Raw genomic sequence first — 17666 nt, forward strand, 5'->3', positions numbered from 1 at the left:
ATTTACTGCTTGCAAACCAGTGATGGTAAGATGATGTCATGGGGTAGGACTGGATAAGTCTGACTTCTTCCTACTCCATTCAAGCATGTACTAGGTATAAGCAAATTGATATTGGATTAGCATTTGTTGGATATGTGTAAAATTATGTGTGTTGACATATCAACTGTCTTTACATGCTTGAAAGAATAAATCAAATCAAATGTAGCAGGAGATCATTTAATGACATTGTAGTATAATCCCTCATTATTCACAATGTTCCAATCTCTTCAGCATCGCTGATCTGACAGATCTAATCTTTGTTTGCATTAGTCTGTCTAGGCATTAAGGCATTATTATTATTATTATTATTATTATTATTGCAGTCAAGCAAATCCTGCATACAGAGCCATTATTTTATTATATCTGCTTTACATACAATATGTCACATAAGACAATCTTGTATTATAGTCTGAAAATATTTATCATAGATATTTGGACAACATTGAATAAACAGGATTTAAATGCAATATATAGAAACAGAGAAATAATTATTTACTTTATGTTTTCAAGCCTGACTTTGTATTCGACCACACCTACACTAATACTGTATGTACAGGAAAACAGCTTGTGTAGGCACAGTAGAAATATGTTGAATATTTCTGAAATTTAATTCAGTTTTTCAAAATGAAGAGTGTATGTAAACATGCGTGTGTGATTTTTCAGTTTCCACCTTTTGATAAATGTTGTTGAAGGGATTAACAGGAACATTTTTGGCTTTGTTGTATGTAAGCACATGTAAGTATTATTTAAGGTTACGTGTGTCATATGTAAATATAGTGTTGTCTTGATTTTTACTGTTTCTAATTTTACATTTATAAATACAGAGAAAATGATTTCTTTCCAGTTTCCACTTTTATCTTAGTTTTCATGATTAACGTTTGTGTACCTGTGTACAGATTACCAGGTGGTGATCAACCTGAATCATGAGGGGAGCTGTGATCATCAGCAAAGAAGTTAGAGGAGAGTCCTGTACCATGTGGAATACCTCTTTGTTGTTTGACCCGCCTACAGGAAACATCAATCAGCTGCCCCTCGCGCTCAAGCTCATAATCATAAAGATTACTTTGGGAGCTCACAGTCACAGAAGAAAATGCATGTCATGATCCTGTGCTAAGTAAACAGATTATTTATATTTTAACTACCCTGTGAAAAAAAGCACAAATCAACTTTCATTCTGCTTTTGTGTGCAACAGAACCAGATCCTTTCTGAGGGCAAAGTTCTTGGTCGAGTCCTCATTGGAACTGAAGCTGCAGATGCAGGGCGAGCTCACTGGCGGGAAATGTGCAGCCTTGCAGGTAGAGCAGGCACGCTAGCACACTGTCCAACCAGAACAACTAAAGAGCTCTGACACTTCTGTGCTGTGACCAGTGAACCACGTGTAACCTACTGCATGAACTCAGTGGGGAATAAGATTTCACATGGAGCATGCACAGCTGATGTTTAGCTAGTGTATTATCATAACCCATCTATGTAACAAGAAACAATGAGTCTTCAAAATGCACCTCATTTGTTTCCTCCCTCCTCTTCATCTTCATCAGGACTGCAGATATCTACAAGCTCAGCCAGGAATATTCCATCAGGAAAGAGGTAACAAGGTGTCTGCTGCAGGTTAAACTCCTCTGAACAGTGAGATGGGTTTGGCCCTTCAACATTAGAAGACTTTGATAGTTTTTCTGTAGTTGTGTGAAGGTCCTGAATTGGCTGCTTGAACCTTATGACTTAATAAAAAGAAAAAGAGGAACACAACAAAATTCATACTTCCAAATAGCAAGAAGAATGTAAGAATGTTATATCTGTTGGTAGAAAGCAAAAGGAGTTAAAGAAGACAGATGAATTCAAACCAGGGACCTATCCACCGATGAAGATTGCCAATATTGCTAAAAGTAGCTTTATTAAATAATATGCTCTAGATTTATTAGGGGATTTTTAGTTTTGGCCATTTGTGGATATATCCCTGTTCAAGAAAAAAGAAAAAATCCTGTAGTCTAAACACATCAGATCACAGCACACACATCTATACTACTGATTACACTGATTTATGCACAGCATCACCTTGGAGCTGATTCTCATTTTCAACCTTCAGTTCGCTGGCTCCTGCACACATAGCAGACATCTGGCAGAGAAGAGATATTATTTCAGATTTCCACCTTGTGTTGGCAGGTGCTGTGGGTCTCCTTTGTACACATTTTCTGTATTTTTTTTTTTTTCAGTTCAACACGTCCATGTATATTTTTTACTATATTTCACAGTGTTCATTTATTTCAATTTTAATTAATTCATCACTCAACACACCTGCTGGTTCACAGGTGGTTAAACCAATAAATATGTATATTTGGTACTCTGAGCAGGTTTTAGTGAGCGTACCTTGAGCTCCGGAGCAGAAATCCTAATTTGAGCCTCAGTTTTTTCCATCTCTCTCAGAATCATCATAGCTTCTTCCCTAACATGGTCAAAATGAAAACCTGTTGCATACTCAAGTCTTTAAAACAAATCATAATTCATACATTTGTTTTTAAAGAAACCTTACTTTTGCATCAGTTCTTTCTCTTTTTCTGCAAGTTTGTGCTTCAGCCTTTGAACCTCACTGCTTTCCATACACACCTATTGATTAGGAAATTAACTGTCAACATTCTACACACAAAATATTTCCTCTAAAAAGACATCAATGTATAACATACGTGATTTCATTTTCACTTAACATTTTTTCACTGTATATTCAAATACTGAAAATTCATTTTGGTGAGGGAGGAATATCCTGTTACCTGAGTAGATTTGTTTTGGCTGCTGCGGCAGTCTGATGATGGCTCCCATAACAAAGAGGATTCAGATAAGCTGATAAACAGAATACATAATAAAGAGGCAGATCACAGAATTTCATTTCCAGCATTTGCTGACAGTGCATTTTGTTCATGAACGTTCACTCACTCTGTTTCTGTCTCTTTGTCCTGAATCCTCACAGCTTCACTGCCTGCAAATAAAAGGTCACAGCAGTTTAACACCCTCTTACATTGAGAGAGTAACACTTATTTCTGGAGTACCTGCACTAGTGGATTATTAATCTATTTACAGTTAATGACAGCTGAGAAGTACTTTCATATTTACCTTTATCTTTATATCTGTGAAGCAGTGCTTGACTTCTGCTTCTTTCCCACTTCAGCTCTTGTTGGCATGCATCAAGCTCAGCCCTCAGCAGTGATTCAGACTCTTTCTATTTGATAAAATGTTTAGCTATATAACTCATATAAACTCAGTGCCCTGTTCAATTCTAGTGTAGTGTAGCTGTTCTGTAGTAAAGTCTACTTCTATGACACCTGTAATGCTTTTTGTCATGGAGTTTAGTTTATGTTTTATCACTGAGGTCACATGTGGTGCTGTTTTACTGGACAGTATTTTATTGAGAGTTGTTTCTAGTATTCTGCACACCACATGTACTGTATATGGGTTGGATAAAACATTAGAAACATCTCCTAATATAATGTAGCCTGGTAGATCACCACCTTTAACTGCGATCCCAGTAATAAAATTGGAGTTAAAAACATAATAAACTTCATAAAGATATACTTCATACTGGATTGCAATATCCGGTGAGGTTTACTTAATAACCTTGCCACTGTATGTCTACTATGTCTATAAAAATAAGCTTACCTCAGTGTCTTAATAGAGGAAAAATTTTTCAAGCACCAGCTCTTCGGTTGTACAGTACCTTACCTTGTTTTCCATCAGCAGCTTCTCTATACTGGCTTTGTGTTGAAGCAGATAATCAATTTGTTCTCTAAGCAGGATAATATAAAATAACAGAGCAAGCAGTGTGTTATTTAAACAAATATTGCTTGGTGGATTTGATGATTTACAGTTTACACTTATATTCACTCACTTGTCTTTTTGGCCCATTTTCTTAAGCTTTTTAATTTCAGCTGCCAGATGTTCAACTTCCAATTGGAGCTGAAATGAATGGATTTTTACAAGCACTGTAAATGCTCTGTTGTACAATAGTAGACTAAAATAATTCTTCACATGAGTGGCAGAAGCCTTACTTCATTTATGGAGTTGTTCTTCCTGAGTTCCTCTAACTCATCTTGTGTGGACTGCAGGTTCAGAGCCACCTTTTGCCATTTCTCAGTCAAATGAGAGGCCACAACTTTTAGTTCCTCAATGTTTTGGACTCTAATTTTGTCTTGTTTTTGATACTCTTCCACCTGAAGGTGTAGCTTCTCCTCTTTCTCAAGAACCTTAGCCTCCAAACACAAACACTGATCCTGTACTTTCTGTTTGTCTAACTGCAAAACTTCCATACAATCCCTGCAGAAATCATTTGAGGGTTTCATTGTATATTACTTTGCATAGCTGATAATAAAAGACTGATCTTCAGTATATTGAAGAAAAGTGTGTGTTTACCATCGCACCTGAGCTGACAGCACTTCTCCTTCATCACATGTCTATTTTCAATCATTTTGTTAAGCGGTCCCTCTTTTTCTCTGATCATCTGAGAGTGTTTTGTCTCCAGATCTGTGATCGGTTTGGAGCTGATGATCCTCTCTGCTGTTATCTCCTGTATCTGAGACTGTAATACTTCCAGCCTCTGCTTCATCATTTCAAGCTGTGTCATCTTTTCATTTACCTGGTGTAAAGACACAATGGGAATAATCTGATAAAGAATTACAAAAAATGAAACTTAACAAATATAAGTCTACTTCAACCTCTTTGAGAGCCTTTGATTCTTCCTTCATCACTGCAGTTTCCTGGTCCTGTTTGTTGCTGTGAGACTCTGCATTAAGCAGATGATCATGATGCTCACAGACCAGTGAACCTGGCTGGGTCCTCTCCAGGTGCAATTCTGGAATCTGGGCCCTCCAGCGCAGACCTGTTTTCTCCTATACCAGGCACATGCAATAAACAAACAAACAAAGAAATACGTGACAACATTTCAATCGAACATTCCTCATAATACTCATAATATACAGATTACAAATGATACCTGGTTCAGGCCATCTTTGTCACACAAAGCCTCTGCTAGTTTGGCCTTCAGTTCTTTTATATTACCCTCCAGCTTTAGCACCTGAGTTGACAAGATGGCTTTCTCCTGACAAAAATTAGAAAGACAATTTTTACGGTGTAATGGACAAGGTAATATTAAATCACAGACAGGTAACTGACCAGACATGCTTGGCTAATCTTGTTGTTAGCTTCACTCAGCTGTTCTTGCACTTCAGAGTGATTCTGTGCAGTGTGACTGAGTCTCTGGTTCAGCTCTTCTATATGATTCAACAACTTGTTCTGTGTCTAAGTACAAAGACATGAAAATGGTAGTACAGCTGGCTATTGCAGTATAACTTTACATTTCTTTAAAACAAATCAGTTTTGCACTTTTTATATTTCCCTCATATATTTTAAGCTGACCTCTGATGAAGTCTGGAGTTGTTGGAGTGCCTGTTGTCGCTCTTCCTCTTGTGTTTTTGCTCTTGTCTCAGCCGCTCTCAGAGCCTCTATCAGTTTACACATCTCTGTGTCAGCCTTCAGGTTCTCCTTAATCAACAACACACATAAAAGCAATTTGTGGCAAACAGGATACAAATCCGCAAAATAAAAATCTATTTTCATAATACCCAAAGCTCACACACATGTCTGTTATAGTTTTCTGGCTCTCTGTTAATGTTCTACTAAGTGAGGCAGGAGTTCTTTCGGCTAGTTGATCAGTGCTTCCTCTGTCCAAAGCAGACCTAATTTGCAGCAAGACCTTCTCCAGCTTCAGGATCCTTCTGAGAGAGTTTCACATGAGGAATGTCAATGTTTTCTGCTGTCATTCAAATGTTCCTTTTCACTTCTTTTTCCGCAGTTACTTTTCATTGAGCTCTCTATGCTGTTGACTCTCTTCAAACTGGCATAATTCATCTGCCTCCTTCACCTGCTCAACAGTGCCAAGTTAGTCAGTGCTAGTTAATATTATGCTGTGTGCAAGTGGAATACATACCAAAAAGATCTACTTGTTACTTTCCACAACTCCCTCACCTTATCCCTCATATCAAGCAGCTGTGCAGTAGTTAGGCTGTGGCCTAGTTGTACATCTCTGGTCCTCATCCAATCCAGCTGAGTGTCTAGACGCTCATGAGGATTCTGCAGCCAGCTACATTCACCCCAGGTAGCTTGCAATTCAGCCCCCGGAGATGGAGGAAAGGATTGTGTAGCACCATCAGATGCCAGATAGGACAATGACTGCCACCTCCTTTGACATGAATCTTTCTGTCTGAACCCACCAGTGCTTCTGGATGTGTTGGAATACATATTGTATATTAGCCAAGATGTATTATCCCACCCTTACTTAAAATGCTTATTAATGTGTCTCTGTTGTTTCAAAATGGTATACAATTTCCTCTAACCTTGTTTTGACTTTGGACAGAAACCCTGTTCCAGAGACAGATGCCATACCACACCATGCTGAGGCCTAAAAGTTAAAAAACATTTTTTAAAATCAACTAGATTTTGATTATTCTGCCACAAAAACAGAGCATATCTGGGTCTTACCTGGGCTGTAAAACAAGATTTGGCTTTCCACTTGTTGAAGTCCGTTAGAGAAAATGAACTTGAACTTCTGCATGGGGCTCTAAACATCTTGAAGTATGTTTCTTAAACCCAAGCTATTCTGTACTTTGTATGGGAGCGGCAACACCCCTCAACTCCCCACGTTTGCCCAAGTGATGAAGACAGATTTTTTCACGGAGGTGGCAGCTTGAGGTATGTGGTTATTCTTGGCCCATTTTTTTTCCAGTGCTTGCTTGATGGTAAATAACTAGTTTTAACACTGCACAGATATTACAGTGCATCTGTGATCTACACTGGTTATTTTTAGACTTATTTATTATATCCTTTAAATACAAGTATTTCTAGTCAGAGTACTATGGCATATTATGACTACCAGTTTCTGTAGTCCATGCTGAATGACACTTTATCTTACCTTGCTGCAGAAAGCCCTCTCTTTTCCACTGAGAGTCCCGACGTGTTCTGGTGTAGGCCTCACACAGCTTTGATTTCAAGCTATTCAGTGTACAGCCCTTGAACTGAGTATCCATGGTAACTTGTGTATACAGGATGCAGTTGTTGGGTGGGTGTGTCATGTGCTAACACTTCTGGGATAGTCTCCACATGATGTCACTCTGTCTATGGACTGGCTGTTTGCTGACATGAGTTGTTAGGAACATTTCATTAACAATTATCATAACACACGTACATAGTTTTAATCTGATTAATTTTTATGATAGTAAATGTGTTGTGACCGGTTGATTGCCTTTAGGCAGGCACACACACACACACACACAGAATTGCTTTAGAATTATGCTGTCAGATAAGTACTTTTTAAAGGATTTTATTTTAGCTCCAGAGATAAGCAAGCATGTGGAGAATTTGCAGCTAGTATAATATATATATACATGCTAATACTTTACGGATCAGTGTGAAATATTGCATGCTACTGACTAAATCCTTAATTGTTAACACTGCTCTATCTTTCCCAACTACTGCACATCCCAGTTATTTCTCAAATAGTCATACGCATTGTATATGACTCAGCCTTTGAAAATAACCGAAGCTACAACTTCTGATAATATGGAAATTGACGTTTGTCCGATTTCACTAACTTGGGTAGTCCCTGTGTACAAATCGTTAGAATTTACAGTTCACAAGCCTAAGCTCTTATTTTGATGCGGTCTCCCGGAAGTCGGAAGTGTTAATAGAAGCTAGCATTTTAGCCGTTGAAGGTTTTTGGCCATTGAAGAAGCTAACAAATCACTGAGGCTAACAGGTTAAGAGAGAACTTATTTTACTTTCAAGACTTGACATTACATTTTATTATTTGTGTTCTTTAAAAGAGTCCGCTTTGCATTAATTCCAAAAAGGTGCAGCGCTTCAACGCCAAGCATTCAGCGTTTGCCTCTTGAAATTAACGCTGTTAGTAATTTAGCTAGCTAGCTAGATAACAGGCCAATGCTAACGCTAGTCAGTTAGCATAATCATTAGCTTATATTCGAGGAGTTAGAATTTCTGATATACTACTACTAGAAAGTTTTCTTAATTTAATACGAAGTTTGTGGGCAACGTTACTACAAACATCCTCTGGCATGTAACGTTAAATTAAAGCGTGTTGTCTTCCACATTGTGCAGACATGGCTGCAGATTGGTTGGGTAGTTTGGTGTCAATTAACTGTGGCCCAACACTTGGAGTTTATCAAGGAGAGGTATCGTCCGTGGACCAGTCTAGCCAAACTATCTCCTTAAGACAACCTTTCCATAATGGAATCAAGTGCCCTGTTCCCGAGGTCACATTCAGGTAAAACTCGGAACAAAATTGTTTACCACATGGCTCTTTCGTTAGCAGGTTAGGCTTGTTTCTTTATGTTTCTAAAACGATTGTGATTTTCTTCGGCAGTGCCATTGACATAAAGGAACTAAAGATTTTAAATATTAAAACTGGCAATGCTAGGACCACCTCGTCTGCACCTACAAAGGTAAATAGCACTCCACTTGCAGTCCCAAAGGATGACCCCAGATCTGTTGAGAAGTTAAACTCTCCCCAGCACTGCTCCAAAAGTTATGGGGACCGACATCTGGATATACCTGGCCAGCCTAAAGGATTCCGTCGAAGGCACAACTCTTGTAAGTGCAGTGGAGTACAAATGGAGCAGAATAAAACAGATTATTACTGCTGTAGCATAGAGGCAAACTGTGTATTTATTGTCCCATCAGGGTCGTCAAGTAGTCGAGGGGTAAACCAAGTGACACCGAAAAAGAACGGGGTGAAGAATGGTCAGATGAAGCACAGAGATGATGAGTGTTTTGGGGATGGTGTGGATGATGGTTTGGACACAGACTTTGATTTTGAAGGAAACTTGGCTCTTTTTGACAAAGCAGCAGTTTTCTCAGAGATCGACATATCAGAGCGCCGTAACGGTGCAAGGTCACGTGGGACGCCACAAGACCAGACGCCCTCACGGTACAGACACGATGAAAACATCCTGGAGGCTAAACCCATTGTGTACAGGCAGATTACTGTTCCACAGCCTGGAGCCAAAGAATACTGCACTGGTAAGATTGTTACACTGTAATGAAATAAATAGTGGCATGGGCAAATGAAGTAGACTCTTAAATAGGACTGCAGCTAACTGTTTATATTGTTTATTAATTTTTGATCATGTTTTTCAGTTAATTGTTTGGTCAATAATATATCAGAGGCTAGTGAAACTATCAATTCAGTATTCAATTCTTTGCTCAGTTTACTGTCATAGATGACTGTGGAAACTAGAAAACATTCCTATTTGAGAAGCTGAAGCCAGAGAATGTTGACAGTTTTGTGAACACTGGCTCAAAACAATTGCCCGATTAAAATAGTAAAATACCTACTTGATAATTAATTTTCAGTCTGTCACACAATTAATCTTTTCTGCTACAATGTTAAATACTTCTGTCCTTTTTCTGTACAGATTCTGGGCTTGTTGTACCCAGTATAACCTATGAACTACACAAGCGTCTGTTGTCAGTCGCAGAGCGTCATGGTCTCTCACTGGAGCGAAGACTTGAAATGACTGGAATATGTGCCAGTCAGATGGCACTTACATTGCTGGGTGGTCCCAACAGGTAAGTATGTAGTGATTGGTTTAGCACAGATGTCAAATATCTAATCAGCTTAGTAGAAATAGCAGATAAGTGTCTGAAATGTGTGTTTAGCCTGCTGACACAGGGTTCTAGAGAGAATTATCAGCCAAGAATGATTTTCTTAAATAAAAACAGTGCTTAGCCATTTACAGTGGCTGAATGCTGGTCATCAACTGCAAAAATGATAAAGTGTTTGAATTCAGTTTGCTCATGATAACGGAGACATGGAAGTCCTAGTCTGAAATTAGTTATTCTACCAAGTTGACTGGTGACATGGAGACTCAAAGCATTCAATACTTAGACAAATCGAACATTATAACATTAAGGATCAAAAAATAAAACCAGATGAAATAACATTTTACAATGTTAAGCTGAGTTTTGAGGATATATATGACATATTTTCACATGTATTTATTCTATTCATAGAATTGTTTCATAATGACTCATTCCTTAAATTTAAAACCTTTTGTCTCCATACTGTTTTACCTGTGTGATTGTTTTATATGCCAGACATCAATCTACTAGCATTTTGTACTGGGAGAGCACAAAATTCATGAAATCAACTTTTTCAAAATTTTTCTTACAGATTCACTCCAAAGAATTTACACCAGCGTCCCACGGTAGCTCTGTTGTGTGGCCCTCATGTTCAGGGGGCTCAGGGCATCAGCTGTGGTCGTCACTTGGCCAATCATGAAGTGGAGGTCATCCTGTTTCTGCCCAATTTTGTTAAGATGCTTGAGTCTGTCACCAGTGAAGTCACACTGTTCAGCAAAACTGGGGGCAAACAGGTGTCAAGTATCAAAGGTGGCCATATTTCTCTACTTTTATTTAATGTGACTTTCTGTTTTCCACCTAAGTGTGTTTTTAACATTGTTAAAAATGTTAAGGCCGTATCCTCTCTGACTCCACAGACCTTCCGGACACCCCAGTGGATCTAATCATTAACTGCTTGGACTGCCACGAGAACACATTCCTGATGGATCAGCCTTGGTACCAAGCAGCTGCAGACTGGGCTAACCAGAACCGCGCACCAGTGCTCAGCTTAGACCCTCCTGTCAGTGGGCAGGGCCAGGCAGTCGAGGCCAAGTGGTCCCTCTCTCTTTGCCTCCCGCTTCCCCTGGCTGAGGGGGCTGGCAGGGTTTACCTGTGTGACATAGGTATCCCTCGCCAGGTGTTCCAGGAAGTGGGAATCAAGTACCATTCTCCTTTTGGGTGTAAGTTTGTCATCCCCCTGCACTCTGCGTAATGGGACAAATGGTTGACCCGACACAATCTTCCACCATCCTTCACCATTTGGGTTTGGACACCTTGTATTCCAGAGGTTCAGCTGTTTTTCACTTTGTTTATAATTCATCAACATGGTGTGGGACTTTTTTCTCCCACTGAAGGACCAATTCTACAAGGACTAGTGCAAATAGATGGAGAATGAAAGAGCATCAAGTTATTACAGAAAAAATAAATGCCGTAAGTATTTTTAGATACCATTGTATTTACATGATATTACAAGATCTTTGGAAGATGGGTTGTTCAAAAATACAGCTGAAGTCAAAGCTAATCAGTTCTGAAATCAATGGGACAATCAGTCTCTGACTTAAAGTAGAACTTTTCTAAATGTTTTTGCAACTCATTTTAAATCCACGTGGTCAAAAAACAGATCTGTGATACAATACAATGTTATTACATTAAATTGGATGATGTAAAATCCAGCTTAATGTCTGTGTGATACCATTACTAATGGCTTCGCTCACAGCCAGACACATGCAGCGCTTGGTGACTGTTTGATGTGTCATTAGTAACGAAATTTCATCTTAATCAGAAATTTTATCTAAGCAAATGTGGACTCTTTGTCATTTATATGAGTAATGCTGTGTTTTCAGACTATACCACTGTTGAATTGGGCAGCTACAGGGGAGAAGCCAGATAGATGTCAGCGGTTTTTGTGTCTGTGGTGAATTAGGCTGTGATGATAAGAACACGATGCCTTTAGTGATGTTCTGGAAGAAAAGGTCTTGGCAAAATTTATTTTGTTTAATATCATTTGGACTATACCAGTATCATTGAAGGTCCCAGTTCCTTAACTACAGGTCATGTTAAATATTTCTGTTGATCATTTTCAATTTCTGGCTATATAAGGCTTTTATATATTTTCTCTACAGTTTCTTGTGGTTATTTGTTTCTATTCAGTACTGTACCATTAAAAAAAAAACAACAGACTTTAAAACCTGGTTATATTATGTAATCCCCACAGTGAATGTCAGATCTCCGATAAGTTGTCAGTGCTGCATTATTGTTTTGTGGTAATGCTGTAAAAGCATAAATAAGTTTTAAAGCCTTCATTGCATCATCTGAAGAATTAGTACAGAAGTGATGTTGGATTGATTACACAACTTGAGCATCTTTCAGTAGTATGTTAAAGATTTTCATATGGAAATGAATAGAAGCCAGTGGAAGTCTGGAACAGTGGAAAAATGCATTTAACAGTAGCACAGTTTGGAGGTGGTTAGTTGTGATGTTAAATTCAAGTGAATCACTGGTATGGTCCAAACCATGGGAATGTGAATTATTATTTTTTTTTACATTTGTGTGGGCTGACAAAATTATCGAACATATGCATATGATGATGAATGAATTTTGGCATTGTTTGTTAAAGTTTGTTTTTAGGTTTCAGTTGTTTTTAAAGGATGCCTGCTTATTTATTTGTCCATGAGTTGCTTGTTTTGTGCTGTTTTCTGAGACCTTGACTGAGAGACCGAAGGCATTTCTCCTGCCAAATTTATTTGACAATGAAAGTCCAACCTGTTGCTTGTTGTTGTTTTTTGTTTGTTTGTTTGTTTTACAAGGCCATGTTAAAATTTGACATGTCCAGAACTTGGGCTGTGTGGGCCAGTCCAGAAACACTTGCTACAAGGAGGTAACAAATCAAGTTACCCTGTGGTGCATACTGTTTGGTGTGGTATTATGTCCACACACGTACAGTACTTAATATCTCAGGAGAATGAAAACATACTTTTTATATTTGTTGTTTTCCCTGTGCCCTCTACTCTACATGGTTCATGCACAGATTTGGTGAAAATTACTTTCATTCACTAAGTTTTTTTTTTTTTTTTTTTTTGGAAAGGGGGTGTTTGGCTTGTTTTTGTGTGCTTCTGTCACATCTGTTAAAACATGTCTGGCTTGGAAACGTCAGCCACATTTTTTTCTTTTAATGTTGACTTAAAACGAGCTTTGTTTGCCTTTGGCCGCCAGGGGGCCATTAAACCACACTTGATGTGGGTCTTCCTTATTCCTTATTTCCTCAGTGAATTGTGTTATTTCTATATAAAATTTTTACAGTTTGAGATTGTGTGGTGACTGACCACACACTGTCAGGAAAGCACAATTCTTGTTAAAGCAAATTCTGCTTCTTGAAATGAATCACACTAGTTTGTATGTTTCAGATCTTGCAGTTGGTGTTTAGTCCATGCAGGGTCGGTTGTTGTTCAGCCAAACCGCACTAATCAGCCAGTGGGAGCTTTTGTCTAGACAGGATAAGAGTTTCCTTTTGGGATCAGAGTTCACAGTCATTAGTCATGTGCAGAAGTCCTGAGCAGTCTTGTCCTGTCATATCTGGAGTATGAAACAATTAAAAAAAGCTTTCACCACAGTTTTTGTGTGTGTGTTGGACTTGTGAATACTGCTTCCTTGATGATCATTCACCAACTTGACTGAAGCGGAACCACTGATCGTTTGTTCATTTCCAGGCGGACAGTTTATTATTAACGCGCATGTGCACTACGGAATCAAGGTGGGGTACAAACTTGAATGTTTGTGACGGGGTAAAGGAGTTAGGCAGCCAGCAGCGGACTCTAGTTGGTTTGAATCGGATCTAATTCATCTCAGCAGTTTTTATACCGAGCCATCACGTTTTTCTCACCCGCTAAACCTTTCTCACCGAGTCGCCGTCGAGACTGCACCGATAAGTAGGAACGTTTTTTCATCATATAAGGCCACTTTTCAAATGATGGTGACAGGAGACGCATCAACACGAGTCTTAGTTGGTTTCATTCAAGTACTTTCGGGCTGCTGAAGTTTCGGGTCACCTGAGACAGATTTCACTTCCTCATCGAGTCTCAGTGTTTTGCGTTTCGTCGGTTAATTATTCAGTGAATGGGATTTTGTCTGGTCTCGCTTAGATGAAAACGGACCCCGGGCGGTAACAAGCATCTGTTAAAACATCAAATCTCCCGGTTTTACCTTTTAAACAGGTAAGATTTTTATTGTGAAATGGAGCCTAACATAGTCTGTAAACCGTAAGTCTGTCGTTTGTGCGCCTCAATGCACACAGTCCAGATCCGATGAAATCAAATTCATCTTATCAGAGTTACGTGACAAGTACGTATAGACACAGTAGTAAAGCAATAACCTGTATCTACTTCTATAACGATGAATACAGCTGAAAGTGCTTTGCAGCAGAAACAAGTCTGATAAATGTTTTAAAGAAAGCTAGAGCTGGCCTTAGTGTTGTTATTCTTCAAACTTATGCCACTTCCTCTGGGTTGGTGCAGCTGCATCGTGCAGCTCTCCACATTGCTCTGTCACAACACGGTGCATAATGGCATCAGAACTGTTTCATCTCTTCCATTAGCCTGAGATCGGTGACAGTTACCTCAAGCTGTTACGGCTGCACTTACACAAATGGGGAGTGTCTCGCGGTTTGATGTCGCCTCTCCTCATTTTGTCTGTAAATAACAAAAAACTGCACTGAAAGCGTTATGTGTAAGAGAGGAAATGAGACCCCCCTTGGGTCTATGTCGGCGGCATGTCTCTCTGCCTAGGCCAGTTTATCGCTGGCACAGCTCCAGAGCCTTTCCCAGCAATCGCTCTTCTTTTAATTTAGTGTGACAAAACTTTAAAGAAGAATTAAGCTTGCGAAACAATATGAAACCACAGCAAAGCAGATCTGCTACCTGTAAGTTCTGCACGGCTGCACGATCAGAGATCGGCATTGCACTGCATGGTGCACAGCACTGCAGCAAGGAAGTGTCTGTAAACTGCTCAGGCATGACAGCTTTTTTTTTTTTTTTTTTGATCAGTTGCCCGCTGTGCCGTTAGTTTCAGCAGCTTCAATGTATCATATGAACTTTGGGTAGCAGTAAAATGCAAAGTTTACTGTAATGTCTTGATGCTAAATTAGAGGGGATTTCTCTGAACTAACAATCATTGGTTTTTCTCTGTCTGTTGCTCTGAAAACGACCTCGTTTTGCAGTGTTACATTTTGTTTATTTATGATAAAGTGCTATTGTAGGTGTATTGTAGTCATTTTCTTTCATGACTGTGTCAAAGAGCCTGTCGGTCATTACAGTGGTGGATTGTAGTGCAGGGCCCACCACTGGAATTGTACTTCCTCTCTTCAGTCCTACAGATAGTTGCTGCACCAGAGCCCAGCTGTTGTCCTGGAGGAAGGAGTGATTTCCTCCTCCGAGGAGAACATCTGCAGGCACAGCTGGATGAACCATTGGCATGTGCCCTTTCTTTTTCACAACATTTCTCCTTTTCCACCACTTAGTGTTTCTGTTTGTGTACCTGCCGGATGAAGGTTCAGTGGATATGAATAGAAATCCTCGTGTCCTCTTCTGTCCAACTGGCACTGCCACCTTAGTGCTGTAATGTCCCACAGCATCAAAGCAGTTGTACTGCGTCCTGAGGCTGCAGGGTCAAGATGAGAAGTTTAGAGGTTTATAGAAATGTTTCTGTGGTGGAACTGCGAGCAACTCGCAGACATCTGAAACATGACAAGATGCTAGACATTGCATTTTTCACAATCAAACCTAAAAAGATCTGGAGTCACTGTTTAGCAAGACTTTTTTTATTTTGCAAGATCTTCCATCCATCCATTCATTATCAGTACTGCTTATTCCTGAACAAGGTCATTGGGGGGCTGGAGCTAATCCCAGCTGACACTGGGCGAGAGGCGGGGTCCACCCTGGACAGGTCACCAGTCTATCACAGAGCTTTTGTAAGATCTTTCTTTTGTTAAATGTCGATCAGAAATGTAACCACAGTCATATAAATGTACAAGAGGAGAAACGATATTGCTCTCATATAATAGTAGAATAGACGTATAAAGTAGCGTAACATGGAAATTCTCAAAAGTCAAAGACCTTAAAATTGTACTACAGTAATGGAGTCATTGTACTTTGTTCAGCCACTTTTTATTTAAAGGTTACCTTGTTTTATTTTAAAAGATTTGTTTGTGGTTTGTGATCTGTATCTTTCTATAGCACCTTAGAAACCTCACTTCACTATATTATAGCAGATTTTGCAACACCGACTGTGGCATGATCAGTGTTTTCATCTCAGTGTTTGTCTGTGGCGGATTTAAACAAAAGTCGAAGAAGCAATTTCTTCATTCCTGTCCTGTCTTGCTTTGTGCAGTCACTCGCCAACTGGTTCGTACAGTTCAGTACTGTGACTGAGTTACATAAGGCAAGAGTCAAATGTCGGTTTCGTTTGAACAATAATATATTTTTGGTTTCCAAGTTTATTCAGAGTTGTACGCTGATACCTGTAGCTTTCTTTGAAATGACATAACAAACACCTTTATTTGTTGGCTACTTGTTAAATTAGGACAACAGGTTGTGCATATCCCCCACCTCCATTCACGTTGTCTGTCACAGAGGTGGTTTCCTGTTGTTCTCGTTATCTACTGTCATACTGTCATCTCCTGTAGCTGACAACCTTTCTCAGTCAGATACAGTAATTCATTGCTTGCTATCATTATGTCATGCTGTTGCTGGGCAAGGAGTAGCCTGACTTAAACTATGTTAAAAGTAGAATAACACAGCAGTAGACACAAGTTGTTGTAGTTGCAGAATAAAATGTGGAGAACATTAATATTTCCAGACCTGCAAAATTAAAGCATTGGTCCTCTTAAAGCTACTCACTGGGCAGACTGATAAAGATGAACTTATCAATGCGACAAGGGTCATTAGAAGCCCAGGGGTCAGTAGAAACTCGACTGACTCACAATGACAGCCTTGTGTGCTTCCTGAAAAGAGCAAGCTGTGGTTCCATGTAGAGCTCTCTGGAAATGGCAAGTGACTCCTTCACAGACTAAGTTCTGTCCCATTCAGTCCACTGCTGGTGGCTTACTGTTGAGATGCATTCAAAGTCCTAAAAGAGATGAATTAAAAGAGTGCTGTTGTGTGTCAGTGTTGGCCTGGTTGATCATTCCTCATTTGGTGAGATCACTCTGCTCCTTCACTAAGGACTTTGCCCAGACATATTCTGTTGCAATCCACAAATTCTGATAGCTTTACTATTTTCAGAGCACCATTTCCTGCTTCAGACTCTTACAGAAGGATTCATTTGTAGTTGGAAAATTAGATGAGATTTTTAGCTAGCATGGCTCTAGGGATGGCAATATGGGTTGGTCACTTTGGTCCAGACAGAAATACTGCAGCTCGGTAACTATTTGGATTGACAAAAGGTTTTCTGCACACATTCAAGGCCCACAGATAGTGGGTCGACAGAGTGAAATGTTTCAACAACTGTTGGATGGATTACCATACAATTTGGTGCAGACAGTCATGGTCTTTGTGAACTTTGGTGATCCCTGAGTTTTCATCTGGTGCAGTGGTTTTCAGGGGGGGGGGTCAGGATCCCCGGGACGGATAGGACAAGAGTCTAGAGATGATTAATGACGCAGGAGTGAATAAAACAAGACTTCCTACAAGCTCTGTTAGGGTGTCATATCAGAGTTATTGTTATTATGGATTTGTGATATGTATAAATAAATAGTGTTTGTGTCAAATTCCAAGTTGTGATTAAAGTAAGATTTTTCTCAAAGCCCTGATATATATATATGACATGACACTTATTAATAATAAACATGAACTGCCTGAAAATTTAAAAAAAGAAGATGGGTACCTCACATCATCCAAAGAGTTGTTTAATGTAATTAGATATGGTGTTATATTCTCACACGGCCAACTCTGTAATTATACAA

General features: G+C 39.3%; 3 protein-coding genes across 10 annotated transcripts in view; 2 read left to right on the forward strand and 1 right to left on the reverse strand.

Annotated features, from left to right (window-relative positions):
• Positions 1 to 401: 401 nt before the first annotated feature.
• On the reverse strand, positions 402 to 7267 carry LOC109972630 (centrosome-associated protein CEP250). Of its 6 annotated transcripts, none has more exons than XM_020621652.1 (18): positions 6990 to 7267; positions 6415 to 6479; positions 6047 to 6299; positions 5438 to 5563; positions 5195 to 5320; positions 5016 to 5120; positions 4738 to 4911; positions 4444 to 4685; positions 4075 to 4339; positions 3915 to 3982; positions 3749 to 3812; positions 3143 to 3248; positions 2966 to 3008; positions 2803 to 2872; positions 2568 to 2641; positions 2405 to 2480; positions 2093 to 2153; positions 402 to 1758 (listed from the first exon to the last, which is right to left on the reverse strand). In XM_020621652.1, exons 2-18 carry the CDS (start codon positions 6459 to 6461, stop codon positions 1544 to 1546), a joined length of 2115 nt encoding a protein of 704 aa, XP_020477308.1. In that variant the 5' UTR covers positions 6462 to 6479; positions 6990 to 7267; the 3' UTR covers positions 402 to 1543. The 6 variants fall into 6 exon arrangements, with proteins under 6 accessions (XP_020477308.1, XP_020477300.1, XP_020477292.1 ...); XM_020621644.1 differs by lacking the exon at positions 6990 to 7267 and adding an exon at positions 6560 to 6870 and having other exon boundaries at positions 4444 to 4646; XM_020621636.1 differs by lacking the exon at positions 6990 to 7267 and adding an exon at positions 6560 to 6870 and having other exon boundaries at positions 4444 to 4658.
• A 453-nt stretch (positions 7268 to 7720) lies between these two features.
• The window catches only part of edc3 (enhancer of mRNA decapping 3 homolog (S. cerevisiae)), an 11396-nt gene continuing 1450 nt past the window's right edge, over positions 7721 to 17666 (forward strand). The window contains exons 1-7 of one of the 3 annotated variants that reach the window (XR_002276848.1): positions 7721 to 7832; positions 8192 to 8357; positions 8457 to 8683; positions 8774 to 9112; positions 9508 to 9661; positions 10266 to 10483; positions 10591 to 11143. Coding sequence is in view for 2 of the 3 variants with exons in the window: in XM_020623371.1 (XP_020479027.1) it covers positions 8194 to 8357; positions 8457 to 8683; positions 8774 to 9112; positions 9508 to 9661; positions 10266 to 10483; positions 10591 to 10925 (1437 nt within the window). In the remaining variant the exon portion in view is untranslated. The other 2 variants (XM_020623371.1, XM_020623381.1) reach the window with 2 other exon arrangements.
• LOC109973640 (tyrosine-protein kinase CSK-like) overlaps positions 13387 to 17666 on the forward strand; it is a 12180-nt gene continuing 7900 nt past the window's right edge. Inside the window, exon 1 of the mRNA XM_020623393.1 lies at positions 13387 to 13923. The gene's annotated coding sequence lies outside the window, so the exon portion shown is untranslated. The remainder of the gene's footprint in view (positions 13924 to 17666) is intronic.

This window comes from Monopterus albus, unplaced genomic scaffold (assembly GCF_001952655.1).
Source record: "Monopterus albus unplaced genomic scaffold, M_albus_1.0 scaffold7.1, whole genome shotgun sequence".
NCBI lineage: Eukaryota > Metazoa > Chordata > Actinopteri > Synbranchiformes > Synbranchidae > Monopterus > Monopterus albus.

Coding starts and splice junctions, on each gene's coding strand:
- LOC109972630 (XM_020621625.1), bottom strand. CDS start 6,646: ATGTTTAGAGCCCCATGCAGAAGTTCAAGTTCATTTTCTCTAACGGAC. Junction 6,480..6,559: donor AATCTTGTTTTACAGCCCAG/GTAAGACCCAGA, acceptor TTTAACTTTTAG/GCCTCAGCATGGTGTGGTAT. Junction 5,321..5,437: donor AACTCCAGACTTCATCAGAG/GTCAGCTTAAAA, acceptor CTTTGTACTTAG/ACACAGAACAAGTTGTTGAA.